This window comes from Vitis riparia, chromosome 3 (genome assembly GCF_004353265.1).
Source record: "Vitis riparia cultivar Riparia Gloire de Montpellier isolate 1030 chromosome 3, EGFV_Vit.rip_1.0, whole genome shotgun sequence".
Taxonomy (NCBI): domain Eukaryota; kingdom Viridiplantae; phylum Streptophyta; class Magnoliopsida; order Vitales; family Vitaceae; genus Vitis; species Vitis riparia.
The window spans coordinates 4,526,414-4,547,982 of record NC_048433.1 but is presented as its reverse complement, the minus strand read 5'-3'; the positions used below and the strand labels follow the sequence as shown (position 1 = coordinate 4,547,982).

Below are 21,569 nucleotides of genomic sequence, written 5' to 3'. Positions count from 1 at the left end.
TTATTGCTTTTTGCATATGCAAGTTGGTTGGGAAAGAGATTTTGCAGAAGATTTTTTTATTAGATCACATATAGTGCAATTGCTACCAATAGTAAGAGGCATCAAATGTGAGAATCCATACGTTCATATTAAGGACTTGGAATAGATCTATTCCACCTTCCAAGATGTTAAAGTTCCATTGGATCTTATGAGAATGAAGTTGTTTCCTCTCTCTTTAAAAGACAAGGTAAACATGTGGTTCAACACCTCAAGATAATAAAGTATAAGAAATTGGAATACTTGGAGACTAACTTTTTGCACAAGTTCTTTCTAGTTAAAGAACCAATACACCAAAGAGATGTTGAACTTTATGGCTAAAGATAGAGAAAAATTCTTCACTTGTTAGAAAAGATTCAAGGGAATCTTTAGAGTATGCTCGCACCATATATTCGACAATTGGATATTGGTCTCCAATATTTTATAAGGGAATGCTACCTCAGATGAAACAAATGTTAGAGACTTATATGGAGGAAAATTCCCAAGTAAGAGCACTAAATAAGCATTCCAATTTTTGGATTATGTTGTTGGCATAGCCAAGAGTTAAGATAATCCCTTGGTAGAAAAGGGGATAGGAAAGAAAAATATGAATGTTGTATCAAACATCTCCATAAATGAAGGTATGTATTAAGTCAACCTAAATCACAAGCTGCAAACTAAAACATTGACATTTGCAAGTAGGGTGGAAGAGTTGAAAACCACAAAATTGAGAGCTACCAATGAAGTTTCATTAATAATTCAAAGTTGTTCCATCTATAATTTAGGAGAGCATCCTATGATCCTTGTTTTATATAGTGGGAATGTACATGCAAGACAAGATAACCCCTGCTCTACGATCCTTGTTTTATAGTGTGAATGTACATGTAAGACAAGGCAACCCTTGCTTAAATACATGCAATATGGTTTGGAGGAATCACCTGAACTTCCCATAAACCCATAGAAGTGACAATTAGTTTGAGGGTTACAAAGGAATGGTAAATGCTTAATGTATCCAGGTGTATTAAGTTATCCTCAAACCCCATACCAATCTTAATTCATTCTTCCTAACAATTTTATGTTTTAAGAACATCAACACTACTTTATTCATGTTGTCAACTTATAACATTCAATACTTGTAGCATTCATGTTTATTCTTTGTTATTTATCATCTTTTCTTCTCCTTCTTCTTCTTCTTCTTATCATTATTATTATTAAATGAACGTATATGTTACCTTAAAAATTGTAATGATGATTTTTATGACACATTTTTTAGTATATACATGGACATTTTTATAGGTACATTTTTTTGTTAAATATCATAAAATAGGTAAAAATACCATTGAAGGTTTTGTCCATTTATCAATTACATGCATGAATAAGAAAATTGGAAATCAATTGTATATGGACATGTTTACATGAAATAATTTGATTTAAAAATGATGAAATTATTTAAAAAATGGAAAAAGGTATTTTAAAAATGGATAAAATTATTTTTTGTTGTTTTAATGAAGTGTATATTTATAGTTAAAAATTTTAATTTAGCAATCAAATTCTACTTTCTTCCCACAACTCATCATCACATCTTTCTTCCATTGGAATTTTAGAGGTATTTCCAAATATACAAAATATGATTATTGGGATCCATCAACTTGGGATGTTTATGATAAGCCAAATAAGTTCAAGCCTATTCAATCCAACAATCAAATGAATTTTAGTGTAATAATAATTATTTTCATGAAAAATATTACTTACTCATTTTAAAGCACTATGCCCTATTTGGATATAAAAAGTGTGACAAAAAAGAAAAGTGGAGAATAAAAAAAAGAAAAACAAAAAATAAATTTAAATTTAATGCATTTTTTTAATATAATTTTCACATTTATATAATTTTTTTCTATTTAAAAAATCAAGAATTTCAAAATATGTAATGAAATAGTTTCAGTATATTTTTTTTTTTTTCTTTTTACTTTCCATGTAAATTAAATGGAAAAAAAGAAGAAGAAATATTTCCTATTTTTCTTTCCATGACCAAAACATTCTATACAGAATTAAATTAAGCTTGTCTACTATTAATTGATATTTAATTTCCTTTTCAACATTAAAAATGATACATATAATTGTTTTTTTCAATCTTATAATAAATTAGAAAAAAAGACAAATTATTAATATTACATATTTATAATACTTTTTTTTTTCAATCTCCTTATTAACCTCCTTTCTCTAATTTTATGATGTCTTTTTTTCATAATCATATATTTATTATTAGAAATAATTTAAGTAAAGAACATGTTTAAAACATTAAAATAAGACACAAGAATAATATATTATTAATTTTCTATTTATTGGATATTTAAATTATTTATTAGAAATAAAATAAATTTATTTTATAAATAATTTTTTTCATGTGATATTTTTATTCACCTCCATTATTATTTTTAATATAAAGAGGACGATTTAACGATATTTTTACTTGAAGTGTTTTATCTTATGGTGTTTTTATGAAAATCACTTGCTAACTTTTTTCGAGAAAACACTATAAGTGAATTTTCAACACATAAATGATTTTTTTTTTTTTTGTATTTTTAAAAGTATTTCCTGAAATTTACCAAATACTTAGAACCCGTTTGATACTGATTTTAGAAAACGCATATAATATTTTTAATACTTGATTATCATTTAATCGTTAGAAATATTAAAAACGTTTTCTAAATCACTACCACGCACTTTTAGAATTCGTTTGATAGTGATTATAGAAAACTTTTTTTATATTTTTAATACTTAAAATTTTTTATTATTTAAGTGTTATAAATATTTTCTAAAATCTCTTTTAAAATTTTTTTTATTTAAAAAAACACTTTTTAGATTAAAAACGCTTTTTAAAATCACCATGAAACAGATTCTTGAAAATGTTATAAACATTTTCAAGAATCACTCACAAAAGCACCATGCCAAAATATTTTGAAACTTTTTAAAATGTATAAATAAAAATATAAAAACAAATCTCACGGCTATTATTAAATAATTTATTTTTTCAATTATTAAAATGTTCACATTTTTTTTAATTCAAAAAGTTGTTTTCTATGATCATACTGGTCATTAATTTACAAACAATGACAGGTGTTAGATTCCATAATTTTCATTTATATACACAAAAAAGGGTAAATCCGTCATTTACTTCCCAAACTTCGACAGACTTTTCCTAACGAGTAACGACAAGTCTTCCTTTTTCCCACGTATTTTCTTCTTGCATTTTCTCTCTTTCTCTCGCCTGAGGAAACTAAGAAATTTCAGGTCATCACCTTCTATTTTGGCCAACGAAGAAACCCCACTTTTCAATTCCATTCTTCATCTTGAAACTGAAACGCGGATGATTTTTAGATTTTTAATTGGTGCTTCTTTGAGATAGAATCTTCTGTTTCATAGGTGAATACTAGGGTTTGGGAAGATGAAGGCGATGGAGACTTTGCAAGATCTGATTGAGGAGGCCAAACTTCGAACGGTTTGGTGGGCTTTGTGTATTTTCGCAATTTCTTATTTTCTTTCTCGTAAGTCGTCTCATTCAATTCGTTTTCTTTGGATGATTGACGATGCTTTTCTATTTGTTTTGATTTATTTTTCGCTTTTGAGATGATTTTCGGTCATGTGATGCTGTAGAATTGACTTTTTTTTTTTACCGGGATTAGGGTTTATTTTTTACGACTATTGATTTGTTAACATAGGCATGTATTTCTTTCTTGCTATTTGCATCCTGGAATTGTAAATGAGTCGAGTAGAGTTTTCTGCGGTTGTGAGAGAAAATTTGGTCATGCCAAATTTTGGTTTCTATTATTGGGAAATTTTAGGAATGCAGTGCTTTTGGAAGTCCTTTTTATTGACAAGATTTAAGTTGCAAAGCTTTGGTTTCTTTTCTTTTCTATATTTTCATCTAGCACACGGTGGTAAAAAACGTTTGAGTGAGGAAAATTTGCTGAATTTATCAATCTGGGTACTTTTATTGGGACTGTTTTAGTTGTTTTGGAGGTTTCTCCATCTTGAGAATGAGACTCTGAGTTACCTTTTTTACATTCCTTCAATTCTTCCAGTTCTTTTCATGTCTGATGAGTTTCAATTATTTTAATGTTCATTGCAGATACAAGTAAATCAATGTGGATGAATATACCCATATCAATTCTTTTGGTTTCCGCATTACGCATTTTGTCTAATGAGGTGGAGTTCCGGTGGAGGGTACGATCAGTTCCTCGGCTGACATTTCTATCTCATTTGGAAAAGAAGCAGTTGTCTGTGAATGACTCACGCCTTGCCACTTCACCACCCCCGCCAAAATGGAAGAGAAAAATTGATTCTCCCATTGTGGAGGCTGCTATGAGTGGGTTTATTGATAAGATTCTAAAGGATTTTGTGGTAGATTTGTGGTATTCAGATATAACACCAGACAGAGAGGCCCCTGAGCTGATACGTGCAGTAATCATGGATGTTCTTGGTGAAATTTCCGGAAGGGTTAAAGAGATAAACCTTGTTGATTTGTTAACAAGGTTCTTCTTTTGTTTTTATTTTTTTGTTTTAAAAAATTGTTATGTGTCATTAAGTGTGTACCATAGTTGAGTTGCTGGAACATCTTAACCAAATGACTATCAATGTTTCAGGGATATTGTTGACTTGATAGGGAATCATCTAGATCTTTTCAGAAGAAACCAAGCTGCTATTGGTGTGGATGTTATGGGAACACTTTCTTCTGAAGAAAGGGATGAAAGGTTGAAACACCATCTTATGGCTTCGAAGGAGCTTCATCCTGCGTTGATATCTTCCGAGTGTGAGTACAAGGTGTGAGTGGAGTGTTCCTTTGAATGGACCTTTTGCTCATGGATTTTACTATTTGTATGGTGTTTAACTCATGGATTTTCAATAGGTTCTTCAGCGGCTTATTGGTGGACTGTTAGCTGTGGTGCTAAGGCCACGGGAAGCTCAATGCCCCCTGGTTCGATGCATTGCTCGAGAGATTGTAACTTGCTTGGTAATGCAGCCTGTTATGAATTTAGCAAGCCCTATGTAAGTAATATAAAACTTACTGGTTTTTATTTTCAATTATTTTAGTATCAATTTTTTGCTTTAGTCTGCAAAAATTGTCTAATGTGAAGGGTTAATAATATAAAATATTTTTCATGAATAAAAATATTTCTCAGGGTTTCCCTATTGATTGTCTGTAAATGTGAAAATGATCTGGAAATCTTAGTGTGATAATCAATGGCTGTATGGGAGGACTGAAAATTGATGTAATATGTCCCTCTCTCAGAAAATACCCATGTAGAAATGTGCGCCCGTCAATTCAATTTAGATGTGATGGAAGAAACAGCTCATTCTATTTTAGAGTCTGACTTTCATTTGGTTTATTAAGTAGTGAGGGTTTTCGCTTTGTTGCATTATTATCATTATTATTATTATTATTATTATTATTATTATTTTATAGGGAAATAGTGAATGCATATTAAAGACACCTAAGCAAAAGGCGCATCAATGTACACCCACCAAAGGCACACTTAAAATGGAGAGAAACACAAAAAACAACATCCCTTTCCTTACTTTAAGCTAAGCCAATCAACAAAGTCAATATTTGATGAAGAACGATCACCAATATATACTTTAATCCATTCCGGAAAAGTACTCATGAAATAGAATTTGATTTTTTGATTTGACTATTCTGGATCTTCAAAAGACCTGTTATTTCCTTCCACAACATCCAAAACAAGTGCAAGGGGGCATTCCTCCAGCTTTTTTCCATTTCTTTCCCATGAAAGATCCGTGCAATTCAATAGATTTCCTCTTATGGTGAAGTGCATCACCCAAGTCCCAAGCTACTCCAAAAATAGATAAAACAATTTGCCACAGGAAACTAGCCTAAAGACAATGGAGAAGCAAATAATTAGCCGATTTTTCCTCATTTTTGCACATGTAGCGTCAGTTAGGCATTGCCCATCCTCTCCTTTTAAGTTGATCAATTGTTAAAATTTAAACCCAAGTTGCTTCACTCAATCTTTTGCGTTGTGTAAGATTGCAATAGTGCAATTTCTTTTATCAACAAAAAGGAAATCTAATTAAGAGAGAGAGAGAGAGAGAGAGAGAGAGATATTAAACATGTTTTGTGAGCGTATTTTAAGTGGGTGTTGCCCTGATCCTCTAAACTGGTGCCCGATTCCTTAGGAAATTTTAGCATGTTCAGCCATCCAATTGTTCAGGCCTTTAGTGCCAAGTCTTGCCCAGGTTCTTTCCAATAAATGCTGACAAAAAAGGATGAATTGAAATAAAATGAACTCACAAGCACAATAAAATCTATATGGCTACATGTATTGTAATGGATGTGGGCATGGAGGAGAGGGGAAGAAAATTCATTGTTGTGAAAATTAAGGTTAGAGGAGGGCTCATGCCAAGCCACTCCAAACCTAAAATATCCAATGTTTTTATTGTATAACCCTAACCGACATTCCCATGTATAAATGTGTGAAAATTATGTGAAATATTAGAGTATCCTGTTATGATGATGGCATCAGCCAGTGGCCAGGAGTGTCCAGCTCATCTGGCTCCAATGCTTATTTTCCTGATCACATCTGTCACAATGGTTCACTGTCTTGAATCTCTTGATGATCATGAACTTGAACCAATCAATGAGATTGAAAGGAGAACGATAGCAAACCAAATAATGCTATTGTTGGTGCATCTAGACATAACCAAATAATGTGTAGTCTTGTGTGGTATTTTGGAGAAGGCTTCTCCACCTCTGCTTTGATTAGAGTTTGTAAATTTGCAAGGGATTCCTCATCCTTTACTTGTACTTTTAAATACATATTAATGAATATGTTTGTTTATGATTAAAAAAAAAGACAGCTTTGTTGTCTTACATGGTGACTTGAACTTCCAACCTCTCATGTCAAATCCACTCTTGACCTTTGACCACTACAGGTGTATTTGCATTGAAGTTGAAATGACTGTAAAAAGGGATTGTATTCATTTATGCTTATAAAACAATGTTAAATAAACATGCTCACATATGACAAGTTTATCATTTTCGATTGAGTTTGTATAGGTTTTGTGTCTTTACTTATGCTGTGAAATTTAATTTTTAAAATTTATTTTTGCCAATAATATTACAATAATTCCTAGTCTTGAAAATTAAAATAGTTGGTCTTTGGGTTCTGATTTGACATAATGTAAATTTGTGGCTGATTAAGAACAGATTGTGTTGAGAATATATGTTCAGATAAATTAAATTTATTTATCATTTGTTTCTCGAAAATTTGGTTAATGACATTTTATGTGAAGTTGTAATTAGTATTGTTCTAATTCATGGTTTTGACCATATATCGGTACATCAGAGCACTCATTGTGTCATATGTGATGATATATTATTATGCACTTTTGTTTCAGTTTGTACTGGTGTTACTTGTCACATTTATGATTTTTTTACATTTAAATGGTTTTTCTACAGTTGTTGCAAACTTTCTGCCCTCATGGATTTTTATATTGTTTCTTCTTCATGAGGGTGGCTATGCTGATATGGAATGTGTTACATTGGTCATTTTTTGAACTTATCCTTGTATATAGATTTATCAAAAAGTTCAGGAATTGTTCTATGCCTTTTTCCCTTCATTGGGACATCTAATCCTATTGTCAAATAATCTCTATGTCCAGATACATCAACGAGTTGATTGAATGTCTCTTCCTTGCCATAAAAGATGGTAGTTCTAAAGACTTAGCTGATAATCAATTATTTAGTACAGTGGGTCTTGACCATAACAATTCTGTTGCGGCTGGAAGTTCACAAAATGGTGAATCTACCTCGAGAAAGTATGCAGCCTCCTATAATGGAGGGACTGAGTTGGATGATTCAGGGGATCATGAAGATACTATGCAGCCACGGCCTGCTGATTGGGCTCGTTTACTAGAAGCCGCAACCCAGAGACGAACGGAAGTTCTCACTCCTGAAAATCTTGAAAACATGTGGACTAAAGGAAGAAATTATAAAGCTAAAGTTCGCAAGGATGTTAAGGCAGAATCTCAGGCTCCTGGAGTGAAGGGTTCAAGAATCAGTAGTTCTGTATCTACAAAAAATTTGGAAAAGGAAATACTAACCATCAGGCCTCGACATTCTAATGCTAGACCAGAAGAGAGAGCTATGGTGCCGCGAACAGCTGGATTAAGTGTTGATGCACAATTAAGTGATGGACACAATGATATGACACAGTTGTCACAGGATCTAAACAAGGGATCTTCTCTTGATGGAGGGTATTTTGTTGATGGATTGAAGGATAATACCATTGTTACTGCTGATGGAAATAAAAGCAGACTTAAGAGATCAAATAGTACTTCTGCTTTAAAAGCCGAACCTGACAATAAAAAAGCATTTACAGGTGAAGGTGGAGGGCCGATTATTTCAGAGTTCTACAGCCCAAATTTTGATCGGGATAATGAAGTGTATCGTGTTAATAACCCCTCAGATATGATGATCCGCGGTGGGGGGCCACATGATCCTAAGCTCAAGTGCAGGGTGAGCATTGCTCAAAAGTTCATGAGATGCATTATTTTAGAAAATGAATTATAAATAAAATTTATAGAAATGGAGGATTTAAGTCAGAGCTGGTTCACGCACTTTGCTCTGTAAACATCTTATACTTGCTTTGGGTTGTTATTTTAATAACTTTTTGTTAGTTGCACCTTGAGGCTTGCCTTGAACAGAGGCTCAAGGAAATGCCCCTAGGCCAAAAGTTGAGGCTTAGATAATTGGATGATTCTCATAAGACATCCATCTCACAACCTAATTCATTTTACTTCAAAATTGTGGCTCACACACTAGTTAAGTCTAATCCAAATTGGCAGCTCAATTTAGTTTCTCTATGGCCTGTAGCTCTGAAATTCTTAGAAACTGTTCTTTTAATTGGCGATGTCAAAGTAATACAATGCCTCAAAAAAGGTTTTTGTGGTTATACCCTCTGGAACTTAAAGACCTGTGCCACAAACTTTGAATTTTTTTTTTATTTAATTCCCTTTTCCCCCTGCATTTTGAAAATTTTAAGACCTCTGATGCAAATCTTGAAAACTTTTATCCAGTTCTTTTTCTGCATTTTAATTGTTTTCCTATATTTTATTATTATTTTTAAAAAATAAATTTATAAATTATGATATGCATGCCTTACAGTTTGAGGCAAGCAAAAAAGCTTAGCCTCTGCCTCTAGCATCTTAAAACTGGCATTTTGAATCTAAGTTGATTATCTACTACCTAATTTTTCCACCAATTTTTTACACTACTTTTGTCTTTTCAGGTTATAGGAGCTTACTTTGAGAAACTTGGGTCAAAATCTTTTGCTGTTTATTCAATTGCAGTGACAGATGCAGAGAGCAAAACTTGGTTTGTGAAGAGAAGGTCTTGCTCCATTATGAACTGTTTCTATTCTTCATTGCATTAAGAAAGTTCCTGAAGTTTCTTGCTCAGCACACAATTGGGACCTGGGACTGGTTGAATTTTTATTTCATTTTTTTGTCAGCAGATATAGGAATTTTGAGAGATTGCATCGGCACCTCAAGGATATTCCTAATTATACATTACATTTACCTCCCAAAAGGATATTTTCATCAAGCACAGAAGATTCTTTTGTTCATCAGCGCTGCATTCAGCTTGACAAATATTTGCAAGTATTATTTAGTCCCCTCTCTGCATTTCTTCTGTTATATGTTTATTTCATAGTCATGTTGTTTTAATTATGTTAACTTTCTAGGATTTGCTGTCAATAGCCAATGTTGCTGAACAACATGAAGTGTGGGACTTTTTAAACCTTTCCTCTAAGGTGTGCATAATCTTGATGTTTTGTTCTATGATTTAAGATGGTTGTTCTATTATAGCTTGTGTTCTTTTTAAGCTGAATGATGTCTAAATGGTCTAATGACTATCTCTTATTCATGAAGAATTACTCTTTTGGAAAGTCTTCCTCAGTGATGAGAACCCTGGCAGGTGTGTGGTTTTTCTTCTTGGCTGTAACATCATTTTAGCAATTTGAATATGCTGCATTGATATCCAATTTTTAGCACATTCATTTAAATGTCATTCTTATGCACCCTTTTTCTTGGACTAGAATGTCTATGGATGTGACTTTAATGTCTATATTGTGTAAATAAAACACTTCCACTGTGTAAGTCTGTTTACAGGATCCCAAAGCAAGCCTGTACGAAACCAGGTTGCTATAATGCAGACAATGAAACACATATGCATCATTATTCCCTGTTGTCATTTATTGTTTTCTGAAGATTAAAATGTTTTAACTGCATTTCTATGAATTTATTTAAGCTGTATGGCACATTCTTTAGTGCATGCTACACAATCAGCTTATGTGGATAAATTATATTAAAGGCCTGTTTCTTGTGGCAATTTGTATGTTATGATTATGAGTTAATGGATATTCTGTTCAATTACTGTAATAGGTCTCTGTTGTTTGTACCTTGATTTTGATGCTCTGAATGTGATGATTTTTGCTGCTGCCTTTATTTACTTACAATGGTTTGTAAAGGATGTATGTCCTTTCATCCCTATAGAATATGGATTAGGAGTTACCTTGTGTTTGTAGAGGATTTGTACTGAAGTTCTCCATGACCATATAATTCTGAAATTCATATGGTGAAGAGTCTTTATGATCCAAACGCTAATTCTTTGAAAACCGTACAAGGATATTTTTCATAGCTGCTCATGATGATAAAAATATTAGCTGATTGATTTTTGGTGTTTGACAGTATTCCTTTTCTTTGATTATTAGGGGTCTCAGACGACATTTCTTTCTTTGTTTTTTAAAATCGCAGTAAATGTGGATGATGCTGTGGATGATATTGTTCGGCAAGTCAAAGGGGTTTCAGATGGCTTAATGCGAAAGGTTGTCGGCTCATCTTCCTCCCCTAATGATGCCTCTCCAATTTCAGGCACGAACTTGTCCTGGCATGCAGATGAAGCTTTAAGACATGACATGATGAAAACAGAAAGTAGCTTTTCTGAATATGAGGAAGGTGATAAAGATGGAACCCATGGCCATGAGGAAGTTGAATCTAGTGCACAAGCTCTTGGATGGCATTCGGATAATGAATTGAACTCAAAGGGTTTTCCACCTAGGGTGATCAAACGTGGTAATGAGCCTAAAAGCTTAGATTCTGGGGAGAAACATGGTTCAGAAATGAAATCAGAATGGATTGACCAAGCAGCAAATTTTCTGTTGACCTCTGATCCATTGGTGGATCTAGTTGGAATGCCACCTGAGGTATTATACATTCACCAGAGTTTTGTTTGTTTGTTTGTCCTCCCCCCCTATTTTACTCATTGCTTGTCACTGGAGATGCATCTCCAAATACCTAGTTTTGTTGGTGTCAACAAATTTTTGGTCCTCAGCTGGGGCTTCTTCCTACTGATTCTTGTTTGATTAATGAAGATGGGCATTGCATGCAAAAGAAACTCTTTTTTTTTCTTATAAGTAAACGCAGAATATATTATCAGGAGGCAAAAGAGCCGCAAAGCATACAGGAAGTATACGAGGCGACTAAGGCCTCCCAACCAAAAAAGAACAAAACACACCAACCCCTAAGTGGAGGCTAACCACTCCAAGAAGCCTATAAGGGAGAGCGGCTCCTCTCCAATGTACAATTTAGCCCAACCCCATAAATTACACACAAAAGAAGTTTTTAACTTCTAAATTGCTAACCCCCCCCCCCCTAAAAGTTAGCCTATTCCTCTCCTTCCAAATCGTCCAAAAAATGTACAGCGGGATGGACTTCCACAGTTTTTTCCTTTTTTTTCCCACAAAAGAGCCCTTCTATAATCATCATCCTTTTGGACTTAGATCAACTGTTAAACTTTGGTTGCAGAGACCCTATTCTATCAGCTTTATTTAGCCATATTTTCCATTCATTTATGACGTGTTGGAATGTTTCTTACCACTACCATGCATGTTTGGGAAGCTCTTTGCTGTGTCATGACCTACCATCTATATTGGAGTTCTTCTCCCTGCATGTGTTATCTTTGGTTTTTGGGCATCTAATGCAATGATAAGTTTGCTTCCTTATTCTTTCACCTATGGCATCTAACTCTTTGTTTTATTTTGTGATAGGTAAACTAACTCTTTGTTTTATTTTGTAACCTCATTTCTAATTTTGAGGCTCATTGTCTTACATACTCTGCTCTACTACTTGTAATCAGCATTTCCCTTTTTTGTGTCTTTTCTTTTCCCCTTTTTTGATAAGACACTTGATCATCTCCAACATACATGGATATTGTGCATCCTTTATTGGACTTTTACTCTAGTTCTTGTACTGCTTATATCTAATGCTATTTTCATATTCATTCTCTTATTAGACAACTAAAATTCTGCTAAGATTGCAAACGCTTTTTCTAAGCACCAAACAAGTTTTTATTTATTTATTTATTCATTTATCTTATTTTTTAACCATAATTATTCACAAGAAACAAGTTATGCTAAATGCCTAGGGAATCAAGGATTGGTGCTATTTCTTCATTCTAGCAATTAATGAAGTATGGAAAGAAAGCATAAGATGAGAGTATGGAGCACTATAATCTGATATTGTTTATAGCAGTTAAAAGCAAATTGTATTTTGGAACCAGAGTAGATGGTATCATGTCATAAATCAAAGGATCTAATTCAAATTATTGGGGAAAAAAATTATATATATGCATGTGAAGTATGTAATATGTTTATTGTGGAAATAATTAATTTATCGATGTTAATTCTTCCCATTGTACGAAAATTTTAAACCTAAACGAGTATACATGGACTGGGAATGTTAATGTTGATGATGGCAAAATAAAACTGGAATAAGTACATTAAGAATGTAGACCACCAAGGAATAGCCCAATAGGTGGTATAGCAAAGCAGAGATGATGGGGTGTCTTTGTCACAGCCTTCTAGAAGTCTCAAGAACTGGTATTAGAGATTGCAGCTGATCTCAAAATGTTGAATGATGCTTGGACAGTGATGAAAGGAGTATATGAAAGATAAATATTGACAAGCATGAACTGAAGTTGCCATCCAGTCCATCCAGATGGACAGAAGTGAGGGTCGGAGATTAATGGGTGGAGGAGTCATTGAAACAAGAGAGCTAGTGGAAGTGCTTTGTTTCATGGAACACCTGTATAAAATGGAGATCAGTCAAGGCAGAGATGTTGCCATTGAATGGCAGCTGTCCTCGGGATAAAAAATATTGTGTTAAAATCCATTTATTGGGCCATGGATAGCAGGGATGAGAGTGACTTTCCAGCAAAAGATCTGGGTGGCCTTTTTCATGTGGACAGCAGTTTGGAATAGGATTTCAACCATAGATCAGCAGGTAAGAAGGTAGAGGATGATTCCAAGAATTGGTGTTATATGTATAAGAAGAATGAGGGGATACTGATTGTGCTGTGTTGTTAGATGGCTGGGAACATATGGACTTTGAGTTTCATCTTATCTTGTCTGAGTTGGGTGTTATCATGTTCCATGAGGCCAGTATTGGCTGGGTGGCATAGAAGTTTGATAATAGGAGAAGGGAAGTGTGGAGGATAACTCCTTTATGCTTAGCAAGGTGCATCTAAAAGAAGTGTGATTCGGTAAACTCTTTAAAGGGTTGAAGAGCAATTCAAGTTATGCAATTGTTACTTGTTAGTGTAGAGATTTAGAGAGATGAACCAAAAATATCTGTTGTTCCCATGTGGCATAGTTTTGTATAGTACTACATATTTATATATTTGCCTTGTCTTTGCTTCATGCCTGATTCCCTACTACAAGAAGCATAAAAAAACTTAGTGTCTTTTTGAATTTAAAGCATCTTGCTTGATTGTTTACTTATCTCTTGCAACAAATATCTTTGGCTATGTTTAACACCTTTTTATATTCCTTGCAGTGGGCACCACCTAATGTAAGTGTTCCGTTGTTGAATTTAGTTGATAAGGTATTTCAGCTCAAGAGAAGAGGTTGGCTAAGGCAAGTTAATTTTTTGCTTTGTTTCATTAACTATCTCTTTCTTTATAGTTTCAAATAAAAAAATCAAAATCAAAATGATGAATTGTGTTGATGCATTTCAAAAACTCTAGTCCTCAGATTTTCACCTGAAGTGATATTATGTTGTCTGTTTTTGTTACAATAGATCTTGTTTTGACAATAATAGAATTATGATTGAAAAACATTTGAACCATTTCTTGATTTTTCTTAAAACTTTTTAGATTGATGTTGGATGGAGATCTTGACAACAAATGAAGTGGATGGCATACGTTGTCATTTCAGAGTAAAAAAAATTATTACTCCATAAGAATTACATTACCTGGGTTAAGTTGATTAGTTTATCTTGGAAGTGGTAACTTGGGGACTAATTAACCAGTTTTACTTGATAGTTCTATTCTTGTGTTTCCCCCTTTTTTTAATACTTGGGTTTTGACACATGCTTTTTTCTCGTCAATGCAGAAGACAGGTCTTTTGGATATCAAAGCAAATATTGCAGTTAATAATGGAAGATGCTATTGATGATTGGCTCTTGAGGCAAATTCAACTACTCAGGAAAGAGGAAGTTATTGCTCAAGGAATTCGGTGGGTCCAAGATGTAAGTTCTTAACCATTTTCAGTCCTTGTTTGCAGAAATGGCTTTATCTATCCATAAACATAAAGCTTGAGTAATATGCTTGTAATTAACTGCATCACATACCAAGCCACTTGTATGACTCAGAAGATGAATTTTTTTTACTAACTTCTTGGAACCATGCTCTATTGTTCCTGCTATGAATCTTGGGGTGGGCTGTAGTCTTTGTTTTGGATGGAGCCCCTCGGCCTGAGTGTTTGTCCCCCCAGATGTGCGATTTGGGATGTGCTGAGGTTTAGTCCAACTGACTCAGTGCTCAGTTTGATTGACAGGACGCGCCGGTCAATACCTCTGCCCAAGCCTGAGTGTAAAATGTTACTAATACTGTGGAAAAACAATGTAAGAAACTCTGATATGTGTTTTTTATATATTTTTTTTTCACAGTATTAGAGCTGGTAATTCTTCCCTCATCACAAAGAGCTAGATTTCTAGAAATTAGACTCTTAGGAGGAATTAGCATGAGAGTTGGATTTTTAACATGCAATGCTACTCTGAAAGGGCTACATGACTGGTATGGATCACCTTCAAACCTCTCTCCTCGACTGTTCGTTCATGCAATATTTCAAGATGAGACAATCATCATTTCCAAATAATGATTTTAATTGAACAATTTGGTTTATTTATTATCATAAGAGTAAGCTTTGCTTCTTTTTTTTTTTTTATAATGAAAGTCCTGCACACTTCTCTCTCTGTGTACTCCCAGTGTATGGGAATTGAGGCCCCTCTTTTTGCTAGGCACTCCTTAATACATGCTTTCTATTTTCCTGTTAAAAAAAGGATTATTCAGCACACTACTATGTATTGTATTGTTGCATCATGTTTCAGTCAAATGTGAGTCACTTGATGATGCTTGAGATAATTTGTCTGATACCTTACCTTCCACTTTGTGCATGCATTTGACTATAATTCTGACCTAAAAACTTCCAATTGAGGGTAATTTATTTTATTTATCCAAAACAAGTATTGGGGAATTTATTTAGAGTTGATACTAGAGATCATGCTTTAACTTGAGCCTATTGCTTCCAACTGGCACAAGGCATCTGCAATGCTATGATAGCCCAGCCAACCAAAAGGGCAAAGTATCTCCAAAAGGGTGAAGTGATGAAGATACAGAACAGTCTAAGACCATTGGTATCTTTATTGAGCGTTAGTGGTTTGGTGAAGACTTTTTCCATGGAGACACAGTGGAAAGCTTTAGAACTGTGGATTGGGACATCAATAAATATCTAAAAATGTTTGTGATTTTTAATTAAAGAGTTTTTGATGGATTGACTGAACCAAATGCAGAATGAAATTTGAATAGCTGTTTCATTTAGTGAACAGTGTTGGGATGATGATACTTTAACCCATAACATACATGTAAATCATGTCAAATGGATTGGCTGGTTATCTTGATGCCCATTGCAGATTTTTTTGTGAACATAGAATGTAACAAAAACTATTTCTTCAGATGTATACAGATCCCTTCTCTAAATTTTCATCCAATCACATTTACAGACTTTATTTATTCAGAGTAAAATTATGGTCTCTCTTATGGCCATGCCCTCTTACTGCATAGCATATAAAGCAGGCAATGTCACATATTCTGTTTGATGAGTAAAACTTACCTTGAACTTTTTATCTTCTTAAATTTAGTGTGTCCTTGAACATCTCTTAAAACCAAACTCTTTCTGGAAGCTGTTTGGGAGAAAGAATACTTGCACGCACACGCCCAAATTACATATATTTTGTTCATCTAATTATGGATTTCATTGCTAGGTTCTCTGGCCTGATGGCACGTTCTTCATAAAATTGGGAACTACCGGAAGCAGTACAGATGATTCTCAATCTATTGAAACTGCAAGCCATGTAGCTGGCAGCAAGGCCTTTAAACCAGGGTCTTTTGAGCTACAATTTGAGGCATCTCGTAGAGCTAGTGATGTCAAGAAAATAATCTTTAGTAAGTCATCAACCTCTTAAATCTTATTAATTTGTTTTTGTTTAAGGTTACTCATGATCTTCATCTGTCTTTATAAATCTGAAATTTCAATCATTTTGTTATCAGTTTATTTTTTGGTCACTCCTTTGAGACGGCTTTCTCAGTCTATCAGGCATTGATATTCTTCTTTCTTATTTTTATTTGCGTCAACTTATTGAGTATATCTTAACATGCAATGTCATCTGCTATGTTGTGAAAGTTTAAATGCTAATTGATTATCTTAATGAGCTTATATAAGCTGCATGTGTTGTTTCAGAAAATGTCTATGCTTGGTTGACAAAAGCAAAGTCACAAATTTTTTTTCTCTCTTTTGTATTTAATCATCCATGGCAAGACCTAAATTTTGTGTCTCATAACTGAAAAAAAGAGAGTTCAAAGACAGATTGTCAATATCGCATGTAACTTGTCATCGTCTTTGTTTCATCATGTTATTGATTTATATCTAGCTGGAAAGTGAACTAATATCTGATTGTCCCTGACAAGTAGATGGTCTTTCCTCATTAGTAGAGTTAAAGCAGGCAAATATAAATATCACATACTGTCTGAGGTAGTGTATGATGTTACAGTTTTCTACAGCCTATTACCAATTTGCCAGGAGGTTAAACGAGGATTTAGCAACACGACCAGTTAAAAGTTCATGAATCGTCTCATTTTGTTTTCTTGTTCTCCTCTTTTTGTTTGACTCCCACGCATTCTATGAAGAAGATTGGATATCATGGCCCTGTGAAGAAAACCAGTTGATTAAATTTCTTCTCTTTTTCCGGTTTTTCAGATGGGGCTCCTACTGCCTTAGTAAGCTTGATTGGGCATAAGCAGTATAAAAAATGTGCAAAAGATATTTACTATTTCCTTCAGGTAAAGTCTCCAAACCTTTTGCACTATGACAGTATGACTCTTTCTTTTCTTCCTCATGTCCTTGACATTTCATCCAAATCTATTGAAAATTGCAGTCTACTGTCTGTGTGAAGCAACTTGCATATGGAATTCTTGAACTACTAGTAATATCGGTGTTCCCTGAGCTGCGGGAACTTGTACTGGATATTCACGCGAAGAAATGATGCGTGTTGAACCTGTATACAAAGCTGAGAGTTCTATTTCTGTTCAAATTCATGGTCCCTTCTGGGGATGTAAATCGGCCTTCCCAATGATGTGGAATCCCAGAATGCCATCATTTTTAATGGCATCGCCTCTGGTTTTTTCGCATTTTATAGGCACGGATGGAATTCAATTTTGGGATGTGGGAAATACAAAAGAGGTCTGTATCTCTTTTATTCTTACTGTACAAAAGTTGTACATTCTGATCATGTATATAAGTCAGCTCTGTAACCTCAAACTTTTGCTCCCAATATCTACCCCATTCCAGGGATTTTGTATTTGATTTTGGATTATTGCAAGCTTAAAGAAACAGGAGCTTTAAGTTTCTCCACTGGGTTCAAGATCAAGTTGATCTTCAAATATATATATTTATTCTTATCCCACTAAGCTCTTGATGATTTTCTTCCTTTAATTAGCTGTAAGGTTTCCATCCCTTCACTGCTTTCTTTCGAGAGTTTATAAAAAGGTTTATGTCAGTTGGTACTTGGTATGTATATCAACCGTCATATGTAGAAAGGTTCATGTGGTTGGGTATTTTTAGATATGAACCGTCCGATGAGGCCTCCCAATTCTTTTGTCTTTTATGGGCCAATATGACTTTGACTTTTGACTGAGTCAATTTCAATTCCCCTCTTGACAATTAAACCAAGTTTCTTTTGTGATGGAACACCGAACATATACTTCTTTGAGTTCATTTTCAACCGATGGATTGGATGGTCATTCGCATCCAACCCCACCCTATTTTCTCATTTCCGTCCCATTAAACGAGGAGACTTGGGGATAGGAATTTTCCATACCCGTCTTATTCCGCTCCATTTTAACTTCTGAAAAATTTTAAATTTTTTTATAAATTATTTTCAAATTTTTTTAATTACATTAAAATAAATATTTTATAAATAATTAAAATATTATAATGTTTATGACTTGTTTTATTGAAAAGCATTTATTATTATTATTATAAATGAAAATAGTAAAATAAAAATTAAGTATTGTGTGGGCCCATGCCTGGCTGTACCAGGAAACCATTTATCTATCGGCTAAATACAAGAGTGGCTTGAGTATAGAAAAGTATATAAATAAAAAAAATTATTAAAGTGCAATGGATGTAAGTTGTAACAAAGATACAAAGGTGCTTTGAAATTAAGGTTTAGTTAAACTTGGTATTGATGATAACTAAAGAAGATTTAAAATTAATGATTTAGGTGGTGTATGGTTTTTTACTTAATTTTAAATAGAACCTTAGTGCTTAATAGTATTAAATATTAGGTTGTTTGTTTTTGTAGTATTTTATTTCTATTAAGTATTAAAAAATAAAAAAAAACTAATATGTTATTTTTTTTATTTAGAAAAAGTTACATATTTTAGTTTTTTCTATTTACTAAAAAGTTTATAATAAATCATGAAAAAGTAAAAAAAAAAAAACTACCTAAATTCTGAAAACAAATTATTTTCAACAAAAAGCCAAACAAATAAACACTACCTAGTTTAATTGTGTTTATACAAAAAAAAACTTTTAAAAAGACAATCATAAAAATATATTGAAGCCAAAGAGAAATAAAAAATTAAAAAAAAAAAAAGCCTCAAAGAGAAGATCTATCAAAATCATTTATTTAAGATCTTTTTGTACTAGGTTTATATTGTATTACATTTTATTGAAGTACCTAAAATCATCCAAGTGCCTAAATTAATTTTGTTTTTTTTTATAAATTGGATGAAAATCTTTATAAGGGAAAACCACCTTTGTGTTAACACTATTCATATTTTTAAAAGTTTTCATCGTGACAAAAGTTTATCTAGCTAGGTTTCTTAAGAATTTTGTGCTAAAGATTTACAAGTTGCAAAAACTATGGAACTCATTTATGCATTTTTTAAAAATTATTTTTATATAAAAAATGAGATTAATAATTTTAAGGATAAAAATTCATGTTTTGATATGCATTTCATTATTAAAAAGAGTTTTCAATCTTAAGTTTTTATAATGAGACCGTACAACTTATTAAAGGTCATTTGTACATTAATCTTGCATATTTTGTATATATTTGACCAAGGTTTTACCAAAGCAGCTCAACTAGTTACTATTTATCGAATCAATTATTTTTCACTCAACTTATTGAGATTGTTCACTCAATTGATTGAGGGCTAGTCGACTCAATGTTTGATCGGTTGAGCTTTTGCGACATAATTGTTACATTTTGTATCTTTTTCCACCAAACAACTAATAGCCAATTTGATTGGTTGGTCGTCCATTTGTTTGAATCCCCAACTCCTATTTAAAGCTTCCAAACTTATTGTTGTATATAAAGAATGGTTCTAAATCATTTCTTAATATTATTTAACTCGTGAGGGAGTGTTTTTAGAGTATGCTTACTTTCAAACTTGCTTTCATCTTAGTGCGTCATTGAATTCTAGTTTCTTTGTATTGCATTTGAGTAAATATTATAAATTGTGAATGCTTTCTTTATTTATATATCTTGTGAGAGTGCTTTGAAACCATAATCAAAGGGAAGAGTTTGAAGATTTTGTTTTGAAAAGCCTTATTATAAAGGGTGCTATGAAACCATAATATAGGAGGGTGATTGGAGACTATGAAACCAAGATTTGATTAATCTCAATTTGAATGATAACAAAATAAGGTTTGATATTAATGGTTTATCCTAGGTGTGTTTAGATACAAAGATTTTCAAAGTAATGATCACAAAAATAAACCAGGTTAAAGGAAAAATCAATAAAAGTAGAAGATCTCAAAGAAAAGATCGATTAGAGTCATTTTTTTAGAACATTTTTGTAAGATTGTTAGTGCATTAGGTTCATACTGCTTTATAATTTTTGAGCACCTAAAATCAATTTTTTTTTTTTAATTTATAAATTGGATGAAGAATATTTATAAATGAATATGCACTTTGATTAATGATTTCCTTGGTTAAAAAGGTTTTCAAAATGTTAAGGAGTTAATTTAGTCTGGTTTTCACAAAAATTTTGTGCTAAAGATGAAAAAGTTACAAAACCTATAGAATTTATTTATGTAGTTTAATGGTTTATATATATAAGCGAGATTGATTGTTTCAAAGATAAAAACTCATGTTTTGACTTATATTTCATCATTAAAAAAAGTTTTTTAATCTTAAGTTTTCATATTAAAACAATTTGAGTCATTAAAAATTATGTGTATTATTTTCTCACATTTTCTATATATTTTTTTTTATTAATAATTGATCAAAGCAATTGATAGTTGGTTTAGGAAATTTTTCATAAATTAAAGTGACAAAAACTTGGTTTAACTGATCAAGGTACTAGTTAAACTAGTTACTCAATTAGTTGAGTCCTGTAGCCTAACAGTCATCTATTATATCTTCTCTTACCCAAAGATAAGTTGATGATTTGACCGATTGGTTGATTGGTCAACCTTAAATTGTGTTCAACAACTAGTTTAGGTTTTTCAACTCTTATTTAAATGTTCCAAATTTATTATTTTACATGTGTGTGTGAGAGAGTTTCAAATCTTTATTGAATTTTATTTGAGTATTAAAGAAGAGTTTTTAAGTGTACTTTGCTTTAAAATTTGCATATCCATGTAGTGCACTTCGATCTTATTTTTTCTTGTATCCATTCGAGCATAAACTTGTATTAGGATTTTATGAAATCGTTTTTTTATTTTATTTTATCAAAATGTAACCTTGTGAGGATTACTCAAAAGTTGGTATATCTTGAGAGGGTGATTTGAAACTACTATCTAAAGGAATAGGTTAAAGACTTCAACTTTAAAAATTTTGGTGCAAAGAGTTCCTTGAAACCATAATCCAAGTGGAAAGTTTGAAGGTTTGGAAGGCTTGATTAGTAGGAG

At 32.8% G+C, this 21,569-nt stretch overlaps 1 protein-coding gene across 3 annotated transcripts; it reads left to right on the top strand.

Moving 5' to 3' along the window:
* The first annotated feature begins 3,241 nt into the window (after positions 1-3,241).
* LOC117911140 lies at positions 3,242-18,111 on the top strand. 3 transcript variants are annotated; one of them, XM_034825346.1, is made up of 15 exons: positions 3,243-3,560; positions 4,145-4,547; positions 4,659-4,836; positions 4,922-5,061; positions 7,696-8,551; positions 9,324-9,424; positions 9,549-9,693; positions 9,777-9,845; positions 9,964-10,009; positions 10,849-11,297; positions 13,927-14,006; positions 14,484-14,619; positions 16,414-16,594; positions 17,406-17,488; positions 17,584-18,111. In XM_034825346.1, exons 1-15 carry the CDS (start codon positions 3,461-3,463, stop codon positions 17,689-17,691), a joined length of 3,075 nt encoding a protein of 1,024 aa, XP_034681237.1. In that variant the 5' UTR covers positions 3,243-3,460; the 3' UTR covers positions 17,692-18,111. The 3 variants fall into 3 exon arrangements, 2 of the variants coding, with proteins under 2 accessions (XP_034681238.1, XP_034681237.1); XR_004650844.1 differs by lacking the exons at positions 17,406-17,488; positions 17,584-18,111 and adding an exon at positions 14,916-14,994 and having other exon boundaries at positions 16,414-16,501; XM_034825347.1 differs by lacking the exons at positions 14,484-14,619; positions 16,414-16,594; positions 17,406-17,488; positions 17,584-18,111 and adding an exon at positions 14,246-14,455 and having other exon boundaries at positions 3,242-3,560.
* Positions 18,112-21,569: the final 3,458 nt, after the last annotated feature.